Source organism: Daucus carota, chromosome 3 (assembly GCF_001625215.2).
Source record: "Daucus carota subsp. sativus chromosome 3, DH1 v3.0, whole genome shotgun sequence".
NCBI lineage: Eukaryota > Viridiplantae > Streptophyta > Magnoliopsida > Apiales > Apiaceae > Daucus > Daucus carota.
Genome location: NC_030383.2, coordinates 50,793,809 through 50,814,436, shown reverse-complemented (window position 1 = coordinate 50,814,436; position 20,628 = coordinate 50,793,809). Strand labels below are relative to the sequence as shown.

The following is a 20,628-nucleotide window of genomic DNA, read 5'->3' as shown; positions in this document are numbered from 1 at the left end:
TTAGAAAAAAAATTGACATAATATTGTAGGATACCTAACATTTTCCAATAAAAATTAAAAATCACCAAATTAAATGGTAAATAACTAAGATGTCTAATCATCATAACAAACGTAAAAATAAAACTTTTTTGGGTTAGCTCGTGGTAAATTATCTAGTTATAAAAACAATTAAAATAAAATAAAAAAATACAGTATAATTTTTTCAGCTCAAATTACGACTTACGAGCCATGAAATGTACAAACTTTTATATAGTTGCACTTTGCACAACGATTCATAAAAAACAAAAAATGACTAATCCGCAAAAATCCATATACATCCCTTAATTTGTACTCATATTTGAAGATAAATAACGAGAGACTTGAAAACTTGTCTAAAATATAAAACAATTATTAAATATAGGATTAATAACAAGATGAAAACAAGGTTGGGTTTCAGACATCCAAGGAAGGAAGGAAGCAGCATAAACTCTCAAGCCTGGCGAAGGCGAAAGCTCTTAGGCGGCCACTGCGAATGTCTCTGAGAAACAAGCCTTTGTTTCATCATCATCAACCCAATTAGAATACATGTATAAATATATCCCAGCCACAAATGATCAGCAAATCGTGTAAAAATGAAAAAGAGCTGACAAAGTGAAAAGGCTGAAAAATTTGAGGGATTATAATCTTCCCTGAAGCAATTGAATCATGCAATAGGGGCAGACAATCCCCAACAAATATTTTAAAACTCGAATTTAAACAACTATGCCGCAAAATGGAAACAGAAAAGCGAGTTTGGAGGAGTCGGTGAAGATTGGTGGGTGGAGAGATGTTTATATATAGATTGAGGTACAGGGATTAGGGTTTTGGATTGCCCTTTTCTTAGCCCAGCCCACTGCGGAGCATCTTTGACTTTGATTATTGAAAAACTTAAAAATTTATAGTGAAAAAGAAACACATTTACAAAAAAATTCAAAATCATATTTATTAAAATAAATATTTAACAAAGCTTTACTAAAATAAGTTATTTTCTTCTTAAAAATATATAATATTTACATTATTTTCATGTCTCTTCGCTCGTACTCTCTCCGTCTCTTAATACTTTTCCTATTTATCTTTTTCACACTTCCCAATACACATTTTTTATCGCTAATATTTTTAATTCATATGTTATTATTAAATATAAAAACTTTAAAGTACTCATAAATACGAATCCAACAAGATCACTCATGATTATATTTAGTCTTATAAATTAGACATAAATTAATAATTTGTCTAATATTATAAACGGTGCCGACATATGAAATAGGAAACGTATATGGAAACGGTGGAAGTAGCATGATTATAATAAATAGGATAAATTTCATTAGTTCTCTCCGTTTCATATATTTCTGTATGATTCCAATTAAATAAATAATTTCACTTCCTTGTTCTAGCTTTAAACTAATATTAGCTAAAATTCTCAATTAATTTATCTTATATTTTACAATTTTATTTAATTTTAAAATATATTTCAATTAGTCTCGCGATAAATCACATATATTTTAATATAAGTATATGTATTATTAAAATTTAATAAATATATCATTATTATAACAATAAATTTAATAATAGCATACACATCGTGAGAATTAATATAGTTACGCCATATAATTATATTCATTCTCTTCACCATTTATTATCGTCCGCTAATTACCGTTCCTATTTCTTATAACTCAAAAGGACCCTAGCAACTTAGGCCTGATGCCTTGCAATGTTTGGCTATCTACCTTCTAGCTCTTCCCCCTAAGTGCTATAGAAAATCTCACTACAATAGCTCTCGCTCTCAAGACTATTTATTAACCTCGCTCTCTGATGCTCACCTCGGAATACTCTCTCCTGAGATGAGATGTTTGAGATGAATGAGAATGAAGTTGCTGCTTCTTTTATAGGTGGAACCACGGGCCTTTGGATGGCCTAAGGCCCATCCAATCTTCTCCCTTAATATTGGGATCTTCCAAGATATGCCGACTCATCCACGATTCTTTCCCTTAATAAGAGATACACCTGATATTCTTCGCATCATAAGAGATACGCCTGATATCCTTTCCCTTTATAAGAGATACCCCAAATCAGTGATGATCATGCTCTTGACTTTCTCCAACATTTTAGAAGATTCCCTTATGCCATATCTCTTATGACATGTCATATCTCCTCCTTCCATATCTCTTATAAACCCAACTCGATCTCTGTTGATCTGCCCCATGCTTAGACTGTTTAACTGTACTCAAGTGCTCAACTTCATCTCTCGCCCTAAGTCTGCCACTTAGCACCACGCCAAGCCCAAACGCCAGGCTCATACTCGTGCTAGGACCCAACTCTAGTGAATCTCCGAGCTAGTTCATAGCCCCGATCCTTAGCCCAAGTCTTAGACTCCACTTAAGGGTCTAACAAACCGCTCCCATTTGAAAAGCTTGATGTCCTCATCAAGTGTATCCCGCTTCCAAATACCCAACGACTAGCTGCCCTTTCGGTTTGCACCTTGCATCCTGTGACCTACGCCCAGCGCTCCATGCCAACACCCACGTTCCTCACCCTATACCTTGCATGAATCTGTATGCGCCCTCGTACCTTGTGCCTGTGACTAGCACCACCTTGTACTCTGAACCATACCCCTTGTCGTTGCCATTTGAATGCCCCTCACCAATATAGCTTGGTGATCCGCTTTTTGGTCGTACTGATCGCTGACCCTTATCACACCCCCTGATCCAACCTCTTGCCATCGAGAACAAGTATCCTTGTTGCCTCTTTCTTGCAACCCTGTCACCCATGAGGCCTATGGATGACCCGTGTAGACGCCCGGCGCCTACACGTCCGCCACATCATCGTTCGTTGCATGCATTGCATTAATCAGGTGCAAAGAAGATAGCCTTGCCACTTCCTCCTTTGGTTCCTCCCCCACCACTAGTGCATTCACCTTATTCTTCCTATTCGGGCAATCCCTTTTGAAGTGCGGTCTTCCATAGATGAAACAACCTTTTCCATCACCTGACTTCCCACTCTTCTCGAGCTTCCCTTGGTTTCGTTTAGCTTTTTCCTTGTTTCTCCTTTTCTCTTTCCGAACCCTCCCCTTCTCTTTTGGACTATCAACCCCGTCTCAGATGAAGGACTATCAACCTTATAATCACTTAAGCTATTAGCTACAACAATGATCATTGTAAAGTCTTTGACATTCCTCCTGCGAAGCTCTTCTTGTGCGTCTACCTTGAATCAAGAGACGAAGTTAAACTGCTTGTCCGTCTGAGCCATATCCCGAATATCCAGCAACAAAGATGTGAATTTCTTCAGATATTCCCTTACATTACCCGTCTGCCTCAAAAGCCTCAGATTTTTCGTTGCAATCCAGTTCGTATTATTGGGCAAAAACTGATCCTTAAGCTCTTTTTTCAAGACATCCCACAGTTCAGTTCCCATCTCTCCCGATTCCTTATCATCCACCGTACGAGTTCTCCACCACAACCTTGCATCACCCGTAAGATTGTTGAGAGCTCGAAAAACTAATCAACATATCGATATATGTTTTTGAGTTTAGTAACCACTTTAATACTTAATAATAATATTGATTTTAGTATAAATTTGTGAACGTGATATATTTAATATTACAGTTCAAATCTTTCCGGTTGATGACTCTCATTTCTAAACTAAACTTGAGAGTATAATGTATTTAAAAAATATGGTACAAAATTTTGGTCGACAAATTTAGTTTATGATATGCACATCTTACTTAAAAACTTTTTCAACTCTAAACTTATTATTTTTTTTATAGCAAAACTCTAAAGTTATTGTTTTTCAACTTCAATTTTCATCCTCCGAGGACATGTTTAATTAAATATTCTTAGAAAAGTTAATTTTATATAAGTTTTCTGAAATAAATAATTTATTTTAGAAAATAAGATAAAATTTTATTTATAAAAATGAATAATTTATCCACGATAAAACGCACATTTATACGAGACCAATTCCGAAAGAGGTAAAAAGGTAAGCGAACTAGCGAAGCTGAGCCGTAATCAGTCGCACGAAAAGCAGCTGTGCATTTGGGGGTGAAGAAGAGCTCTGTGGAACATACAAAAACACGATGAAGATTAAAGGGCAAGTTGATACTAGGTTAGTGATCAACAATCTGAGACATGGCTTGCATAATTTACCCGCTTCTGGGATGAGAATATCTTTAGTTGCTTTACTCGGTGCTGCTGGGGCAGTCTTGATTTTGAAAGATGCTATAGCAAGAAACTTTAAGATTGTGCCTTGCTCTACTAGTCAAGACAACTTGTTGGTTGTTCCTGGATTGCAAAATCTCGGAAATAATTGTTTTCTTAATGTTATTTTACAGGTGATTAATTTTTTTCTTTGAATTGTTTTTTTTATGCTGTTATGCATTTTGTGCTGTTATGCATTTTGTGTTGTTTGATTGTGTTTAGGCTCTGGCGAGCTGTTCTGGTTTTCGGGGCTTTGTTCGAAAGAGAGTGGCGGAGCACCAAGGCTTTTCTGCTGAGGAACTGGAAGAGATTATGCCGCTTGCTGTTTCGTTGGATTCTCTGTTGGAAGGTATTGTATGTGGTTCGTTTTGTGGTATTTTTTTAGTGCGGATAGCGAGATTTTTTATCCTGATAAGTCTTTCTGTCCTGAAATTTGACAAAAATGAATAAATTAACTTAAGGTAATAATAATATGTTACCAATAGAGTCAGTTCAGGTCATATTTGCTTAATCGAGTTGTGCTCTTTACTATAAAAGGGACAATGTCACAGTGCCCAAATCAGCTTTGGCTTAAAACATGTTGTAGCAAGCCGCTAGTTGCTTTACAATGATAACATGATTCTTTAATTGTTTGCAGTTTTTTTAATGCATCTTAGGTATCTGAGTCTAGGTTAGTCAACCTTAATTTAGTCATTTTGTTGATTTTGATTAGGACCTAAGATTTTGCTTGTTATTAACCTCACAGAATTTCAGGAACACTGGCTTATATTTGCATCAATTTGTCATCACAAAATCTCTTACAATTATTAACAACTTATCATAGTTTTTTATTTATACAAAATTTGGAATTTATAGTTTTCATTTAATGGATTCTAAGCTATTATGTGTATATTTTTATAATGTTCAAGGGAAGAAACATAAGATATTAAAAATATAAAATATTAAATTAAGAGGTATTGAACATAGTACATTTCACTTATAAAGGGAGGGGGTGGGGGGCCTTATTTCTAGCGAGTATATAGTTTGAGAAAATTTTAAATATAATGTGAGAATCTTATTTATAATAAAATATTAGGGAAAAGCTTGTATACGTAGACCAGTTAGCAGTTTCTTTCTCAGTGTCTGCCCTTCCATACTCTTATTGGTTCACACAGCTCGAAATAGTTCTGCGACTTGATATCTAACTACAGTCATCAGTCATCAGTGTAGTAATATACCGTTATTGTGATTCTGTTGAGCTGCAAATGTTACAGGTCCATGTGTTTTATGTTCACCGCAATCAGAAACTGTCTTTCATCTGAAGTTCTGAATTTTATTTACGTGTACCTTTAACTGCAACTGGTCTTGTTTTGGCATGATATCTAATACTATAAAATTATCCCTTTGTTTCCCCTCTGCTGCAGACATGTGTACTCCCCAACATGAAATAAAGGTCCTGAGTCCCCTGAAAGTGATGATGGCAATTAACTACTATAATCAGCATTTCAATTTGACAAACCAGCAGGTGAAGTTTCTCTTCTGATCAATATTTGTAATAAGTTCCATATACTACGGATTGTTGTTTAACTTGTTCAGTTTTTCTACATAGGATGCTGAAGAAGCATTCCTTCACATATTGTCTTCCTTAAGGGAAGAACTTGTAGAGCTGTATGTATACGATTATGGATCACTAGCAGATGCAGTTTGTTTGGTTGATAATAGGATTCTTGGTCTTGAGAGTAGGGCCACACAAATTGAGCTTCAAAGATGGAAAGAATACAGCCTTGGGCCTTTTGATGGGATTCTTAGGAGCATTTTAACTTGCCATAGCTGTTCAAATCAGGTTGAATGGTACTCGTAAGAATATTTATGATAGTAGATGGTTACCTAAATTGCAGATAACGTATACACTGCATCACATGTATAGTAGTTATTCTTTTTCATCTAATGTGTGCAGTTTGTACGATTTTACATGTTCTTTTCCTGCACTAACTGGGGTTATGTTCGAGTGACTGTATTAAGTTCACTCCAATGTAAACTAATGCATTTCTTACGTTATCCACTTATTGAATCTACGTGAGTTAGTTGTATCTCATCATTAACATTTATTATACTTGTGACCAACTATAATAGATGAAGGGTAGTATGCTAAACAGTTTTACTACTGGTGGTCCTTGTACTTGTGGAAATTTATAATTGCGAGAGTAGAATTATTGAACATGTTTTATAATGTTGAAAACTTATACATTATTTATTTTGCAGATTTCCCTTGATTTTCATTATTTCCACAGTCTGCACCTCCCAGTGGTATGTTCACATGAATTTGCTATAATTTGTAAACCATCTAGTGCAGATCTACATGTTTATTTTCATGATGACAAGTTCATTCTGTATTCTTGAATTTTTAGATGGCCGGATCTTCTGTGGAAGGGTGCCTAAAGCATTTTTTTGCTGCAGAAAAACTTGATGATTACTTCTGCAGCCGCTGTTGGCATATTGCGGCAGTAAAATATCTATCCATAACTAATAAATATAAGGTAATACTAATTTTAAAAAACTTCATAGCTCATTGAACTACATATATTGAGGCAACTTGTCAAACCCTAAGCTGTGGACAAGACTTTCCTCTCAGTTCTGTTAATTTTTTTTTGTTTGATACTCATTAAACTCGTGACCTAGAAGTAACTTCATTCCATCAATTAAGTGTCTAGAATCTCTATTCATATGTCTGTTTTGGAGCTCTATATTTTACTTGTTTTACGTGCCCTTCTTATCAGAAAGACACTGTAGAAGTTGGAAACTGTAGCAATCAAGATTCTTGTGATTGCAGAAATCTCTCTATGCTTCGAGCCTTACCATGGTCGAATAGTTATTCACGAACTTTAAAGCAACTGAACGTGGCACGTAGCCCAGAGGTATTGCTTTCTCGCACTAGTAGGATTTGAATGAGTAACTCAAAGGCAAAACAGCTCAATCTATTGCGGAGCATTCTTTTACTTCCGCAGGGGGGGGGGGGGTGTTGTTCCTTAGTTTATTAAGTAGCCAATGGGGTTTGTTGGGCAGTACAAGATGTGGAAAGTCAATATATCCAGTCAAGCACTCAATAAGTTAAATTTATACTCATATCTATTGTCGATGTATGTAAAATCTAGTTGTTATTATGAGGATATGAAATATCTAATTCCTCGGGTCCTTAAAAATTGTTATATTGCATTCTCACTGTGTAAGTCTGGGGGATCTGAGTACATGTGCCTGTTGCCTGGGTTACAAGTGAAAAGGGATGTAGAGGATTTCGGTGTCACATCCACTGTTTTTTACATTCTTATTTCTTAAACAGGGAAATGTAGCACCGTTCTTAAGTATTTGCTTTATAGCCCTCTTCACCGCTGTTAATATGAGTATATTTTTTCTTCAGATTTTGTGCCTGCATCTACAACGTGTTTCACCGAATATGTTTGGAGAGCTTTTTAAGTTTCAGGTGCTCTAGTTTCTACTTTTGTTAGTTACAATTTGCAGTTCGAGAGGATGATCATTAGTTAGTTGTAATATTTGCTGATTCATATAAATAGCTGTATATAGGTATTTGAACAGCCCAGGCCCACAATATTTTATGTTAGAGGCGCCCTTCATCTGAGATTTTACTAGTCATTGTTTCATTGAAACCCATTGTGAAAAGCATATTATTAATTGATGATCACACATTTGGGCAGTCTTTTTTATTCTGGCACTTCTCATGATTACAGGGACATATTTCTTTTCCATTGACTTTGAACATGTCCCGGTTCATGAATAGTGGAGGTGGTTTAAAGAGCTGCATGGAAGAAGATAAACCTGTGTGGCCATCAAAACCATATTGTCAACCTGCCTTCACTTTCTTTGAAAAACATGACATGCAAATTGATACGATCAAAATAAATCATACGGTTGGACAAACAGAGATGACTTCTTTAATTCCAGAACAAATACAAGCTCCATGTGGGGTTCCCAAAAACACATGTACCGGAGGTAATGGAGGAGAAATAAGTATAATAGACCCTTACGCTCTTTGGTACTCGGCGCACCTAAGATTAACATAATACCGCAAACAGATACTGAGGTTGGTGTGGTGTTTCCAGGTGAAGAAGGTTTGTCTGACCAGCTGGATGATAAAGGCATCCAAGATTCTCAAGGACGACCAAATTTATCCTCTATTGGAGGTTACTCTGGCATCGGTGCTGATAATGCACTTTTGCAATCCAATAAAAAGGTTAGCTTCCTGGTGAAACTATTCATGATTATATATACAAATACACATAGATATTAAATTACTTATTTTTTGTGTATTGTCTTGCACGGATGCCTTGCTATAGTTTTGCAAGAAATGCAATAGATATAACCAGGGACAGAGGGAAGGTGCGGGCCTGTGGGTGCACAGGATCACCCCATGGTTTTGATCTGCTGATTTTACTGTGATATCATTGAGTTCAAAAGATACTATTCTTTATTATACTGAGTGCCACCTCAATGGTATTTTTTAACCCTTAAACACTGATTGCTAACTTGCACCAAGTGTTCAAATATTTAGTCACATTTTAATCATAATTTTTCAAACTCTTCTCTTCTCCTCTCCTTTATTTGTTTGTGTAACTATCACTAGCTTATATCTCGTGATTTTTTTTCCCGTTCTATTTAATTAAATTCATTTATTTAAATTATTAACATCATGCCTAAATATATCATTATATTTTAGTTATATCAATTCTAACTTATATTTTTGTTGTAAATACATAGAGGTTCCTGAGACATAGTATGGAGGAGTTACATTTTAATATTATTAGAATATTTTCTATTTAGTTGTCATTCCCATTAATAAGTGTATATCACTGCAATACTTTTTCCTTTTTAAACAATTTGGGAGGACAAATCACCAAGCCCCTGGCTGAATATTATTGAATATAGTTATCAATTAATATTTCATTCTATTTTGAACTTTTTTTGATATTTTTTTGTATTCCAAAAACTAAAAAATAAAAAATACAATATTAATATTGCTTCAATATAACTAAAAAAACTCTTCTCTAGGTCTCGGAAAATATAATCAACTATCCATATGTAGAATATATGTATATGTAAGCTTATTATATATTAAATTATATTATATCGATGTTTTTGTTCAAGACATGATTTGGGTATTGCCACTAATCACTACTGTCGTGTTTCCTGCGAGTCATATATCCTTTTTACAAAGAGATTAGTTTGTAAAATTAATTTTTTGATACTTCGCAAACTAATTCTATCTGATTTTAAAGTGAGTGCGAGTGTCTTCAAATATTAAAATATTAAATGTACATCTAATATATTGTCTATGAGAATTTGTTCCAAAATTTTAGGTAGTACTCTTATATTATCTCTTTTGCTTTTCTTATATACAGGACCTAATAAGTATAGTGTAAGAGGATGTATTTTTATAATATATATTAATTACTTTCATAAATAAATAATAGAGTATATATTAATATATTTTTATTTAATTCTATCTCCATATCAATTTTAATTTGCATAAGATTGGATTTTCATTTAGATCTTAATAGTTGGGCAAGGTAGAATCGTGTAGGCTGGAATCGATACTGTGGCCTTTAGTAGCAGTAGCATATTATCCCTCCTACTTTTATTATATATTTTTACCTACCACATTAAATATAGTACTCTAATTATATATAAGGATATAATTATTATATATTGGATATAATTGAGTTCAAGGTATTGTCTTTAAAATGACCTTGCATGTCTTTGACTTGCGTACCCAAGTGAGTGAATTAAAAGTATTTAACTGTTACTTTAGCAAAATAGTTAAAACATGGATGTATTGGATTAATTATATATTTTATAATTTTTATCAATATTTAATGATAAATAATATATTCAAAACTTGAAACCTTTCCGTTTTTGTGTTATTCATATTTTTTTTGGCATATAGCCAATCAAACAGGTTTAATTACGTGCAAAGTCACATATGTACTTTTTTAAGAAAATAATATACTCCCCACCCAAAATTTTATAACCCCGATCCTATTTAATTTTTTTCTGAGTCGGGTTTCGGGATGTGCAGGATTTTGCCACCCCTAACACTCTCTCTATCTCTCTCTATATATATAGGTCATTACTCAAAAAAGAACACTCTTGAAAGAAGAACACTTTAGAATCGAATATAGAATCTCATATAAAACTTGAATTAAATTATGATTTTAAGCCGATTAACATTTTATTATGAATAATAATAGTATCTAGCATGTTTAAAAAGAAATATAGATTAAAACTAACATGATTTTATGGGAAATTAATCGTGCAAAATATATATATATATATACGATTCTAATCAGGGTTCTGTTCTCGATTTCATTCTGGATTCTATAATATTTTATGTTAATAATTTGGATGAGCTTGGATGTTAGACTTAATATATTAAGTTTAATTGGTGTTTAACTATGTGATTATATTCTTAACAAATAATTTTATGAAAATTTAAGTGTTATGATAGTGTTATTGCTCTTTTATTTTTTAAGTGTTCTGTGTGGAGTGCAAACCTTTATATATATATTCATGATTTTCATTTAGTTGTATTTTTTTTAGGTGTTTAGCTGTTAGTATTGAATAATTACATTATTTACTAATTATTTAAAACTAGCAGCTAACAACCTAATCAACATGAATTCAAAAGCAATTCAAATAATTTTGAATTATTTTCAACACTCCCTTAATTCAACTAAAATTTTGAAATTTATTAGAGCAATGATGTACTCTAATCATCATCATTTGGAACTTCTCTCCACTAGTTGAAAGTGCCATTCTCACCAACTCCATACATTAATGCACTTCTCACAACCTTACACCACTGGAATACGTATCTTCGTCAGCTTGTGTGTTATTGACTCTTTCTGCAATATTTTGCACTTGTCTGATATCTTGCTTTTAAAGTGTTGAGGCATTCTCTCATGCCAGCAATCCTCTTTTGCATGCCCATTCTTCTTGCAACGACAACACTTTGAAAATTCTGTTCTCGCTAAAAGATCTCGTTTAACCAAATGTTCAATTTCCTTGTTATTCATGGCTCATATCCAATACGGTTGATTCGCTTTTGGCATCTTGGAGAGATTGCCTTGACTCTTTTAGGCAAACTCATGAACACATTCTCTACAACTTTTAGATCACGTAGATCTTTACCCATTAATTACATTTTGTTTCACACCTATCAATTTATCGTAGTATTTTTGTATTGTGATTTCTTTCATGTTTTGAGATGTAAGAATTGCATCCTCTTTGTTTTTTCGTTGTCTGCGCACAATTTTTTTTAGGTTTTTCCAAGCCTCTTTCCATGTTTCACAATCATGATTCTTGTGAAGATGAGTCCGGAACAACATGAATTATTGAAAAAGTCGCTGTAGCCTTTGCCGGTTCATCTTCATGAACCCTCATTTGACGTAGTGTTGATCATTCCAAGTGATTCTCATAACCCCAAACCTCTCAAATGACTGTCCATATTTGGTAACTTCCCCCACTAAAAATTGGAGAAATATTTGATGTGTTGTTTGTGTTTATAGTGATGGTTTTAAGATCAATGTCAACGCGGCTCTCATACCATGTCAAAATGTTGAAAAAAAAACAAAGGACAAGTAAAATGAAAATAAAACAGGCTGCACATGAACAAAAAACACTGGAAAATAGCCCAACTCTATCTCAATAAAATCTCATGTATAGTTTTTAAGATTTTAGCCTAAGTGAGTTTTTAATGGGATAGAGTTGGCTATTCTTCAGTGTTACTTGTTAATGTGCAGCGTATATAAAGCCTCACGGGTGTGCTTTAAGTTTATGTATTAGAAAATAAAACACTTTTTGTGTTACTTCTATTTTACTTTTGTTGTATTATTATTTTACTTATTGCTTGGTTTTTTTAATAAAGCGTCTACACAATCAAATCGGAAGTTTAGCTTAGATTAATTCAAACAGTTCCTTGCAATTAAAATTTTTATTTACTTATATTAGGATTAAATGGGATGTTCATTTTTTATTAAGAAACAAAACTAAAGACTCTTTGTTTTTTGCAATTTTATTTTAACCTTTGAAGCCTAATGCAGTATGGTCATATATCCTTTTTCTTTAATATGGCATAGTGTAAACTTGGGTGATAATTTACAATCACAAGTCCGCTCATTATTATTCATGAAACACAATTTTCTTTGTTACTCCCTTTAGTACCTGTTTTCTTGCCTTCAAAATCTAACTTAAGACCTCTTTTCCATAATTACCAGTAAGTTGCACACTTGCACTGGTTGGGGAGGTAGAATAATTAGACTTCTGTTTGTAGAAAGTAGATTTGTATTTGATGTGTGACATATTTTACGAAAATATGGAGATGAAGCCCCATGCCCCTCTAACAACCTCGTAATAAAATTTAGTAATAAGCTTGTGCATATGTATTCACTGTTATAAATCTTGTGTTTCATGTATATGCTCCATTGTTTCTCTCTGGAATTCTAGCTGAACGTATTTGAATATTCATCATCATCTTTAAGGAATTTTACTTGAATATATTTTTTTTATAACAAATTTTACACTCAACCGTCACACTTGGTGTGTAACCGTTATGTGAACCTTATTTTAATTCTAAGTCTCTTCACCATATTCAATGTCATTTTGTCATCTTTGACTCACTGCGGGGCAACACCTCCTACTTTATGACAGGGCTCTCATTTTTTTTAAAAAATAATCTAATATTCATCCAAAATATCCGTATCCGAAGGATATTATCCATATTTGAGATAACGCGGATTAAATCTGTATCCGAATCCAATAATTTCGGATACAAATATGGATATAGGCATATTTGTTCCAATAATATCAACATTCGAAAATAAAAACTTGATATATAGTAATCCCTTTGTCACCCCTATTTGTTTACATTTGGGACAAAGGGCTTGACATGTGTTTTAAGGCTCCTATAAGTACACTTTCATAAATTATTTTAATTTTTTTCGTCTTCAAATTTTTTTTTTTTTTTAAAAATAAGTTATGAAACTATACGTTATATACACCTTGAGATATGTGCCAAAAAGGGAAAAAAAACCCGCAAAGAAGATTGGGATGGGACAGAGGGAGTAATATGTAATATATATAATAATAATACAGTACAATCAAGTTATAATCTATGAGCCTCTTTGGGATTGATTTAAGTTAGTGTCTTAAAGTGATTTTCGACTTGAAGTTCAAAAATATTTTTTCCAAGTCAGAAAGTGACTTAAAACAAAGAATAACTTAAATAGGAGGAACTATCTAAACAACATATTTTATTTCCTATGATTTTGAATGATAAACTTATATCATCATGCCAATGGACAACCCATTGAATTTATTTCTATCATAACATTTTTAATTAGTCTTAAGTTATCCATAATATGAAATTTCCAAACATATATAAATTTAAAATTTTAACTCCTGACTTATCACATTAAATTAGTTCTTTAAGTCATAAATCATTATTTTAAGCTCGCCCAAACAAGCCGTGTGTTTTTTTCATTAATTAGGATTTTTGTGATATATTTGAGTTGAGACATTTTTACACACACACACACACACACACACATATATGAGATATTATTATATTACAAATATATACTCTCTCCGTCCCTCTCATTTCTTTACAGTTTTTTTTCACTGCTCGACGCGCATTTTAAGACTCTTATAAAACATAGATCCGTAACTTATTTTTAAGGTTTTCTTTTTGTGTATAAAAATTCAAACATCCAATTTTTATTTAAAAGAAAAAAATTAAAAAAATAAGTTACGGAACTATGTTTTGAGCATTAGAATGCGTGCCAAACTCTCGTCCCCCAAGGTAAACTACCTAGGGGGACAGAAGGAGTAATACTTTTACTAGTATCATTTCTTTTAAAATTACCCAAGTCTTGACTTTAAAAAATCTGCCTAATTTTAAAAAGAAGTCAGGTATTATCCATCGGATTTTGATATGGATTTCGGATATTTCTGGATTTAGATATGGATACAGATTCAGATTTTCATATACAGGCGGATCCATTTCCGAAATATCCGTTTAGAAGCCCCCCTACTTCACGATGACGGAGGGGTTTATACTTTATAGCACATGGCCCCTGCAGAGAAAAGCTTATCTCAGGGAATGCAAGATGCTCAGTTCTGCACAACATAAGAATTGTCATGCTTCTGGGGAAAACATAGAAAGTGTCTTTAAGAAACAACCCTTCTATTCCTGGGGAGTGTGGCCTGCATATATTCTGCTGTCCACCGACCCTACTTTGGAATGAGGCATACCGGATATGTTTGGTTTGGTTTGTTACGAAGTGTAGCATAACCATTTATATCTATCATCTTAGAACTGATTTTAAATCCCTGTTTGAAAAATAACTTAAAATTTTTGTTACTGTTGTCCCAGAACACATAAATTTAGTTATAGATGCATGTACTTAATTTATCATGGCACATCTCTTTACTGTTTGCTTTTAATGAAGTCTTTTCTTTTCTTTCTATAATGGCGTTTGCTTATGTGGTCCAGATTTCTGAAAATCAGCTCAAGGCATCTGCAGGCAAATATATTTATCGCCTAGCTTCAGTTGTACAACACTTTGGAAGAGCAGGAGGTGGTCATTACACAGTTTACAGAAGAGTAACAAGCAACTTAGAAAATGGTGATGAAGGTCATCAGTGGTTTGGTATATCGGACTCTAAAGTGTACATAGTCTCCGAGGAAGAAGTGCTTGCGGCTAATGCTAGCTTGCTTTTCTATGAGAAGAACTCAGAGGCACCAACAGAACTTTGAGTGCCAGTGATTTTGGTAGATTAACTTTATTTTATTTTAGGCATTATTCTTTATTTTACTTATTTTATTTTAGTAGTAAGATATACAAAAAGCAGTCCACAAGTTTGATAATACATGAGTTAGAATTTATCAAAATTATTATAATTCCCAGGATAAAGAAAAGTAATTTGGAAGTAACATGATATCTGACTTTTGTCCATTCCATAATGAGCTAAGCATGTACGACTAAAAGAAGTTTATCACAAACTGTGTGTGAGCATCTCCAATCCAACCGATCTAAATATAAAATATTAGATGATTAGATGATATATGTAATATCTGGAAATTTTAAAGTTTTTAATTTTTAAAAATATTATTACAATATTAAATTTTATACCAGTTGAGTCGAGGCGTGAAAGTTTGATTACGTGACATGATAGATTTTTTTTATGTGTATTCATGTTATCAGTAATTTATTTTATGTGCACAATTAATGGGTAAAATATTATTTATTTTTAATACACTCTTTCATTTTCATAAATTATGAGTCAGTAAAAATCATAAAATCTTTTATATTATCATTCTCGAATATTCAGAAATATCTGAGAAGTATGAGATATCATTATTTGTGGCTCCGAGTACTTTTAAATAATTTTTTTGATATAATTATATTTTAATTAAATTTCTTGTAATTATTTTATTAGTGCCCCAAAAAAATTTGAAATTATGGTGTGAAAGAAAATTATATTCTATTTAAAAAATATTATTGAAAATTTTCTGAAAGGATATATAATTATCTTACGATTTAGAAGCCGATTAAGATTGTCTTAAAATTATAACAAGACCTATATGATTACTGAAATGTCTCTGTCTTGTTTACCCAACCCTTAAACCCCTACGGTCCACCCAGTCGAGAAAATGTACTGAAATTCAATATTTTAAGACAAATAGAACTAATGTCATTTTCTGGAAAAATTGCTTTAACTGTCACTTTAAATCGCGAATTGAAGTTGCGTTTTGATTTTCAAAAAGGAACATGACATGGAGTTACATTTTCAGTTGAAAACACGACTTGAAATTGCGTTTTCAGCTCAAAACACAACTTCAAGTTGCGTTTCAGCGGAAAACCACGACTTCAAGTTGCTTTTTATCTGAAACCACCACTTTAAGTTGCGTTTTTGTAAACACGACAAAAAGTTGTTTTTTGAAGTAATATTTTGGGTATTTTTTCAGAAAGTGACAATAGAGGGCTTTTGCTGCTGAATAGTGACATTTGTGGTCGACACCCCATCGAGTCTCAGTCCACCGCCTCTATTTCATGTCACTCGATACTATTTTCTCCCTTCCCTCTCGAGTTCATCTCTTTCTTACATGCAAGGGTCAATTCGTTTCTAATGATGATCTAAACTCATGATTATGTTATATCTCACCCTGTGTGCGTTTGTCGTGTGCTTTTGTTCAACGATGTGTGTGTGTATGTATACATGACGGTACTGAATAATGGTGAAATTCTTCCGGTCATTGCTTCAAATTTTGGGGAAATCTTGCTCTAAGTCGAGATGGCGGAATTCTGCGGTTAAACGTTGGGTTTGGCTCTTTTGCCAAACAACGCCTAAAGATATTAAATACATTATCTAATATATTTGTAAGTTACGAATATATATATTTATGTGTATTAACTATATTTAATATATAATTAATTTTAATAAGGCGGTTACATTTTATGGGGTGGAGGATGTGGAGGAATTGCCTATAAATAAAGGATAATATCCTACTAGAAAAGCACCAAAGAAGATGAACAAAGCTTGTTCATCTTGTTCATCCGAAACCCCGTAAAATATTCTTATTAATATTTTTATTTGCAGGTGTTGAATCCTTCATTGGTATCAGAGCTTTGGTGGGTTCTATATGGAATTTGTTACCTTGGAGGCGGCGTTTATTCCATGTGTTATAATAAATCGGAGTGTTGTCTACTTTGGCTTCGGTTCAGTTTAACAATTTTTGGTTTTATCCCAGACTTGATACATTTGTGTTGCATGCAGTTTGTGTCTTGAGGTTTGACGTGTCTCTTTAGCCTATTGCTTATATCCTCTTCGTTTTTTATATTATTCATTCATATCTTGTATTAGTTGAATGCAGTTCTTTGTTATGTGCTCCAACATTTATGTGTTTGTCATGTGCGCCGTGAAAGTATTTCTCTTGTTATGTTCTTCTTCCTTTTATTAATTGTCTAAGCATGTTTTTGTTTAATTGGCATGCTTCTAGTCTTAACAGGTTTTAGTTGGAAAGTTTTGATTCATGATTTGAAATGTGACATTTGTTTTTTGCCTATACCTTTATTATTTATATATTACTAGCCTTTAACCCGTGCAAAGCACGGGCGAGTATATAATTCGTAATTTATTAATTATAATTTAATTTTTAGCACCATTTTTATTAATATTTTAGTATTAATGAATTGGAATTTAGTTAAATTATATTAACCAACTGATTATATCTTCTAACGGAAATTTAGCTTTCACAATTTATAGATTTATAAATATTTTTCTGATATTAATTTGTGATAGTTTATTATTCAATTTAAATTAAATTTTTCATATTTCATATATCATCGTATGTTACGTAATGGCTCGTGTTTGTAATGAAATAAGACACGTTAGAATTAAATTTCAAGTATTCACGTTATAATTAAAAAGTAGCTTTTAAAAAGATATTAATATACACAAGGAGTGTTTGTAGTATATAAAACTGTTTAATAGATATCTACCTGTAGACTTTTAGTTTTAGAGGAGAGCACCAAACCAAAATTTTGTACGACTACAAATTATACCCATGTTGGCTTTTTATAATATAGTATAGATGCATCGTCATAATTGTGTTACTCATATTGATTTAATGGGTTTTGTGTGCTTGTCATCTTGATACACTTGTTTGAACTTAATAGCCAAGAATTTTCTTCTCAAGGACCAACTGTTATGAGTTCAGCAACAAGCTATTTTTCATATGCCATTGTTGCTTGGTTTGATAGAATATAGAAATTGTTTTTGATTTGAAATATTATGGTTGAGATTTGATTTTTATTTTTATTTCGCTCTAAAAATGGAGAAAGGAAAAAGGAAAATGAACTGTGATGGTAAATTTGAAAGTAACTAGTGAAAAAGCCGCGCTTCGCGGCGGCGTTATGAATTTTTTATAAATTTAGACAAAATATTGTTTTAGTTACTTCCCCGTCAAACATAATACTAATAAAAAAAATATTATTATTTAGGTAAAAATTAATTTGGGCCGTCCTCCCCTTAAACACAATACTAATAAATAATCTTTTTTTATAAATTTTGATACGAAATAATATTATAATTCCATAAAAGTTATTTTCAGTCGTGTTCCCGTTAAACATATCTTCAATATATTATATATTATCGAAAATAAGAATTATATATATTACTTTACATAACTTAAATATAAATTGTATTTTATCTATTATTATTAGTTTGAATAAATATAATCCTATTTCTTTTAGAATTACTAAATAAGAAAAGAATTGTATCATCGTTAGAATTCTATAAGAAATACTATTGTATCATCTTTAGAATTTAATAAGAAATACCAAATAAGAAAAGAACTGTATCATCTTTAGAATTAAATAAGAAAAAAATTGTATTAATTTTAGAATTCTTGGACCTGATTTTTTGAATTATAATTATTTTTTCTCTCCGAAATTCAAGAAAATTTAGAAGACTGAATCGAACAATCCTAGAGACGCTCGCATCCTCCTTTATATATATATATATAAACTATTGTATCATCTTTAGAATTTAATAAGAAATACCAAATAAGAAAAGAACTGTATCATCTTTAGAATTAAATAAGAAAAAAATTGTATTAATTTTAGAATTCTTGGACCTGATTTTTTGAATTATAATTATTTTTTCTCTCCGAAATTCAAGAAAATTTAGAAGACTGAATCGAACAATCCTAGCCGCGCTTCGCGGCGGCGTGATAAATTTTGATATGAATCAGAATTATAATAGGATAAAAATTATTTTGAGTCATCTTCTCATTAAACATATCACAAATGAAAAATATTATAATTGATATAAAAATTTGTTTGAGTGATCATCTTTTCAAACACAATACTAATAATAAAATTAGTTCGAACCCCCCTCCCGTCAAAGACAATATTAATTCATACTTATTATTTTTATGATAAATTAAATATTATAATTTAGATCAAAATTAGTTTGAGCCGCTCACTTGTCAAACACAATACTTATAACAAAACATTATAATTTAGATATTAGTTTGAGTTGTTTTACTGTCAAACACAATACTACTAAAAATTATTCTAATTATGACAAAATTAAAGATTATTTTGAATTGTGTAACAAAAAAATATATTATAACATAGATAAAAAATTATTTTAGCGACTTTACCGTCAAACATAATACTAATAGAAAAATTTATTATTATTTGGATAAAAATTAGTTTGGGCCGCCTCCCGTGCCCGTCAAACGAAATACTAATCAAGAACCATTTACATTATCATAAAATCAATATATGATACCTATTTTTTATATATTATTTTATTTGTTAATTATTTTTATTTTTTGATTCCTATTTATTAGTTAAAAATTATTATTCTTTTATAAAAATTATTTTAGCGACTTTCCCGTCAAACATAATACTAATAGAAAATTTATTATTATTTAGATAAAAATTAGTTTGGGCCGCCTCCCGTGCTCGTCAAACACAATACTAATCAAGACCCATTTACATTATCATAAAATTAATATATGATTCCTATTTTTTATATATTATTTTATTTGTTAATTATTTTTATTTTTTGATGCCTATTTATTAGTTAAAAATTATTATTCTTTTATGGTTCTAATTTTTGTTGCTATCAGTTTTTTTAATGATTATTATCTTTACAATCTTTTATTTTCTATTCGAAATTTAAGAAAATTATAAGACTAAATCGATAATAAAAATTGTACGTATTACCTTACAAATCTTAAATATAAATTGTATTTTATCTATAATTTTGTTAGTTTGAATAAATATAATCCTATTTCTATTAGGATTACTAAATAGGAAAAGAATTGTCTCATCTTTAGAATTCAATAAGAAAAACTAAATAAAAAAAGAATTGTATCATATTTAGAATTCGATAAGAAAAGAGTTGTATTACTTTTAGAATTCTTGAACCTGATTTTTGAATTATAACTATATTTTTTATCCTTCGCGGCGGCGTTATGAATTTTTTATAAATTTAGATAAAATATTGTTTTAGCTACTTTCCCGTCAAACATAATACTAATAAAAACATATTATTATTTAGGTAAAAATTAATTTGGACCGTCCTCCCCTTAAACACAATACTAATAAATAATCTTTTTTATAAATTTTGATACGAAATAATATTATAATTCCATAAAAGTTATTTTCAGTCGTGTTCCCGTTAAACATATCTTCAATATATTATATATTATCGAAAATAAGAATTGCATATATTACTTTACATAACTTAAATATAAATTGTATTTTATCTATTATTATTAGTTTGAATAAATATAATCCTATTTCTTTTAGGATTACTAAATAAGAAAAGAATTGTATCATCGTTAGAATTC

General features: G+C 31.5%; 1 protein-coding gene, 1 long non-coding RNA gene and 2 other non-coding genes across 6 annotated transcripts; 2 read left to right on the top strand and 2 right to left on the bottom strand.

Annotated features, from left to right (window-relative positions):
- Positions 1 to 428: 428 nt before the first annotated feature.
- Positions 429 to 552, bottom strand: LOC135151908 (small nucleolar RNA SNORD14). The gene has a single exon (XR_010290815.1). It is a non-coding gene; the product is annotated as a small nucleolar RNA SNORD14 (small nucleolar RNA).
- Positions 553 to 572: 20 nt separating this feature from the next.
- LOC135151863 (small nucleolar RNA snoR99) lies at positions 573 to 677 on the bottom strand. Its single transcript, XR_010290771.1, has one exon. It is a non-coding gene; the product is annotated as a small nucleolar RNA snoR99 (small nucleolar RNA).
- A 3,124-nt stretch (positions 678 to 3,801) lies between these two features.
- LOC108214868 (ubiquitin carboxyl-terminal hydrolase 27) lies at positions 3,802 to 15,128 on the top strand. 3 transcript variants are annotated; one of them, XR_010289994.1, is made up of 12 exons: positions 3,813 to 4,345; positions 4,434 to 4,560; positions 5,615 to 5,715; positions 5,800 to 6,033; positions 6,453 to 6,497; positions 6,599 to 6,727; positions 6,968 to 7,105; positions 7,606 to 7,668; positions 7,934 to 8,195; positions 8,306 to 8,436; positions 8,540 to 8,696; positions 14,752 to 14,889. XR_010289994.1 is itself a non-coding variant. In XM_017387102.2 (11 exons), the coding sequence occupies exons 1-11, from the start codon at positions 4,091 to 4,093 to the stop codon at positions 14,320 to 14,322; spliced, it is 1,590 nt and encodes a 529-aa protein (XP_017242591.1). In that variant the 5' UTR covers positions 3,802 to 4,090; the 3' UTR covers positions 14,323 to 14,671. The 3 variants fall into 3 exon arrangements, 2 of the variants coding, with proteins under 2 accessions (XP_017242591.1, XP_017242588.1); XM_017387102.2 differs by lacking the exons at positions 8,540 to 8,696; positions 14,752 to 14,889 and adding an exon at positions 14,218 to 14,671 and having other exon boundaries at positions 3,802 to 4,345; XM_017387099.2 differs by lacking the exon at positions 8,540 to 8,696 and having other exon boundaries at positions 3,840 to 4,345; positions 14,752 to 15,128.
- Positions 15,129 to 16,084: 956 nt separating this feature from the next.
- LOC135151683 (uncharacterized) lies at positions 16,085 to 17,122 on the top strand. The gene is made up of 2 exons (XR_010290540.1): positions 16,085 to 16,639; positions 16,860 to 17,122. It is a non-coding gene; the product is annotated as an uncharacterized LOC135151683 (long non-coding RNA).
- The last annotated feature ends 3,506 nt before the right edge of the window (positions 17,123 to 20,628 follow it).

Coding starts and splice junctions, on each gene's coding strand:
- LOC108214868 (XM_017387099.2), top strand. CDS start 4,091: ATGAAGATTAAAGGGCAAGTTGATACTAGGTTAGTGATCAACAATCTG. Junction 4,346..4,433: donor TTCTTAATGTTATTTTACAG/GTGATTAATTTT, acceptor GATTGTGTTTAG/GCTCTGGCGAGCTGTTCTGG. Junction 8,196..8,305: donor CAAAAACACATGTACCGGAG/GTAATGGAGGAG, acceptor TGGTGTTTCCAG/GTGAAGAAGGTTTGTCTGAC.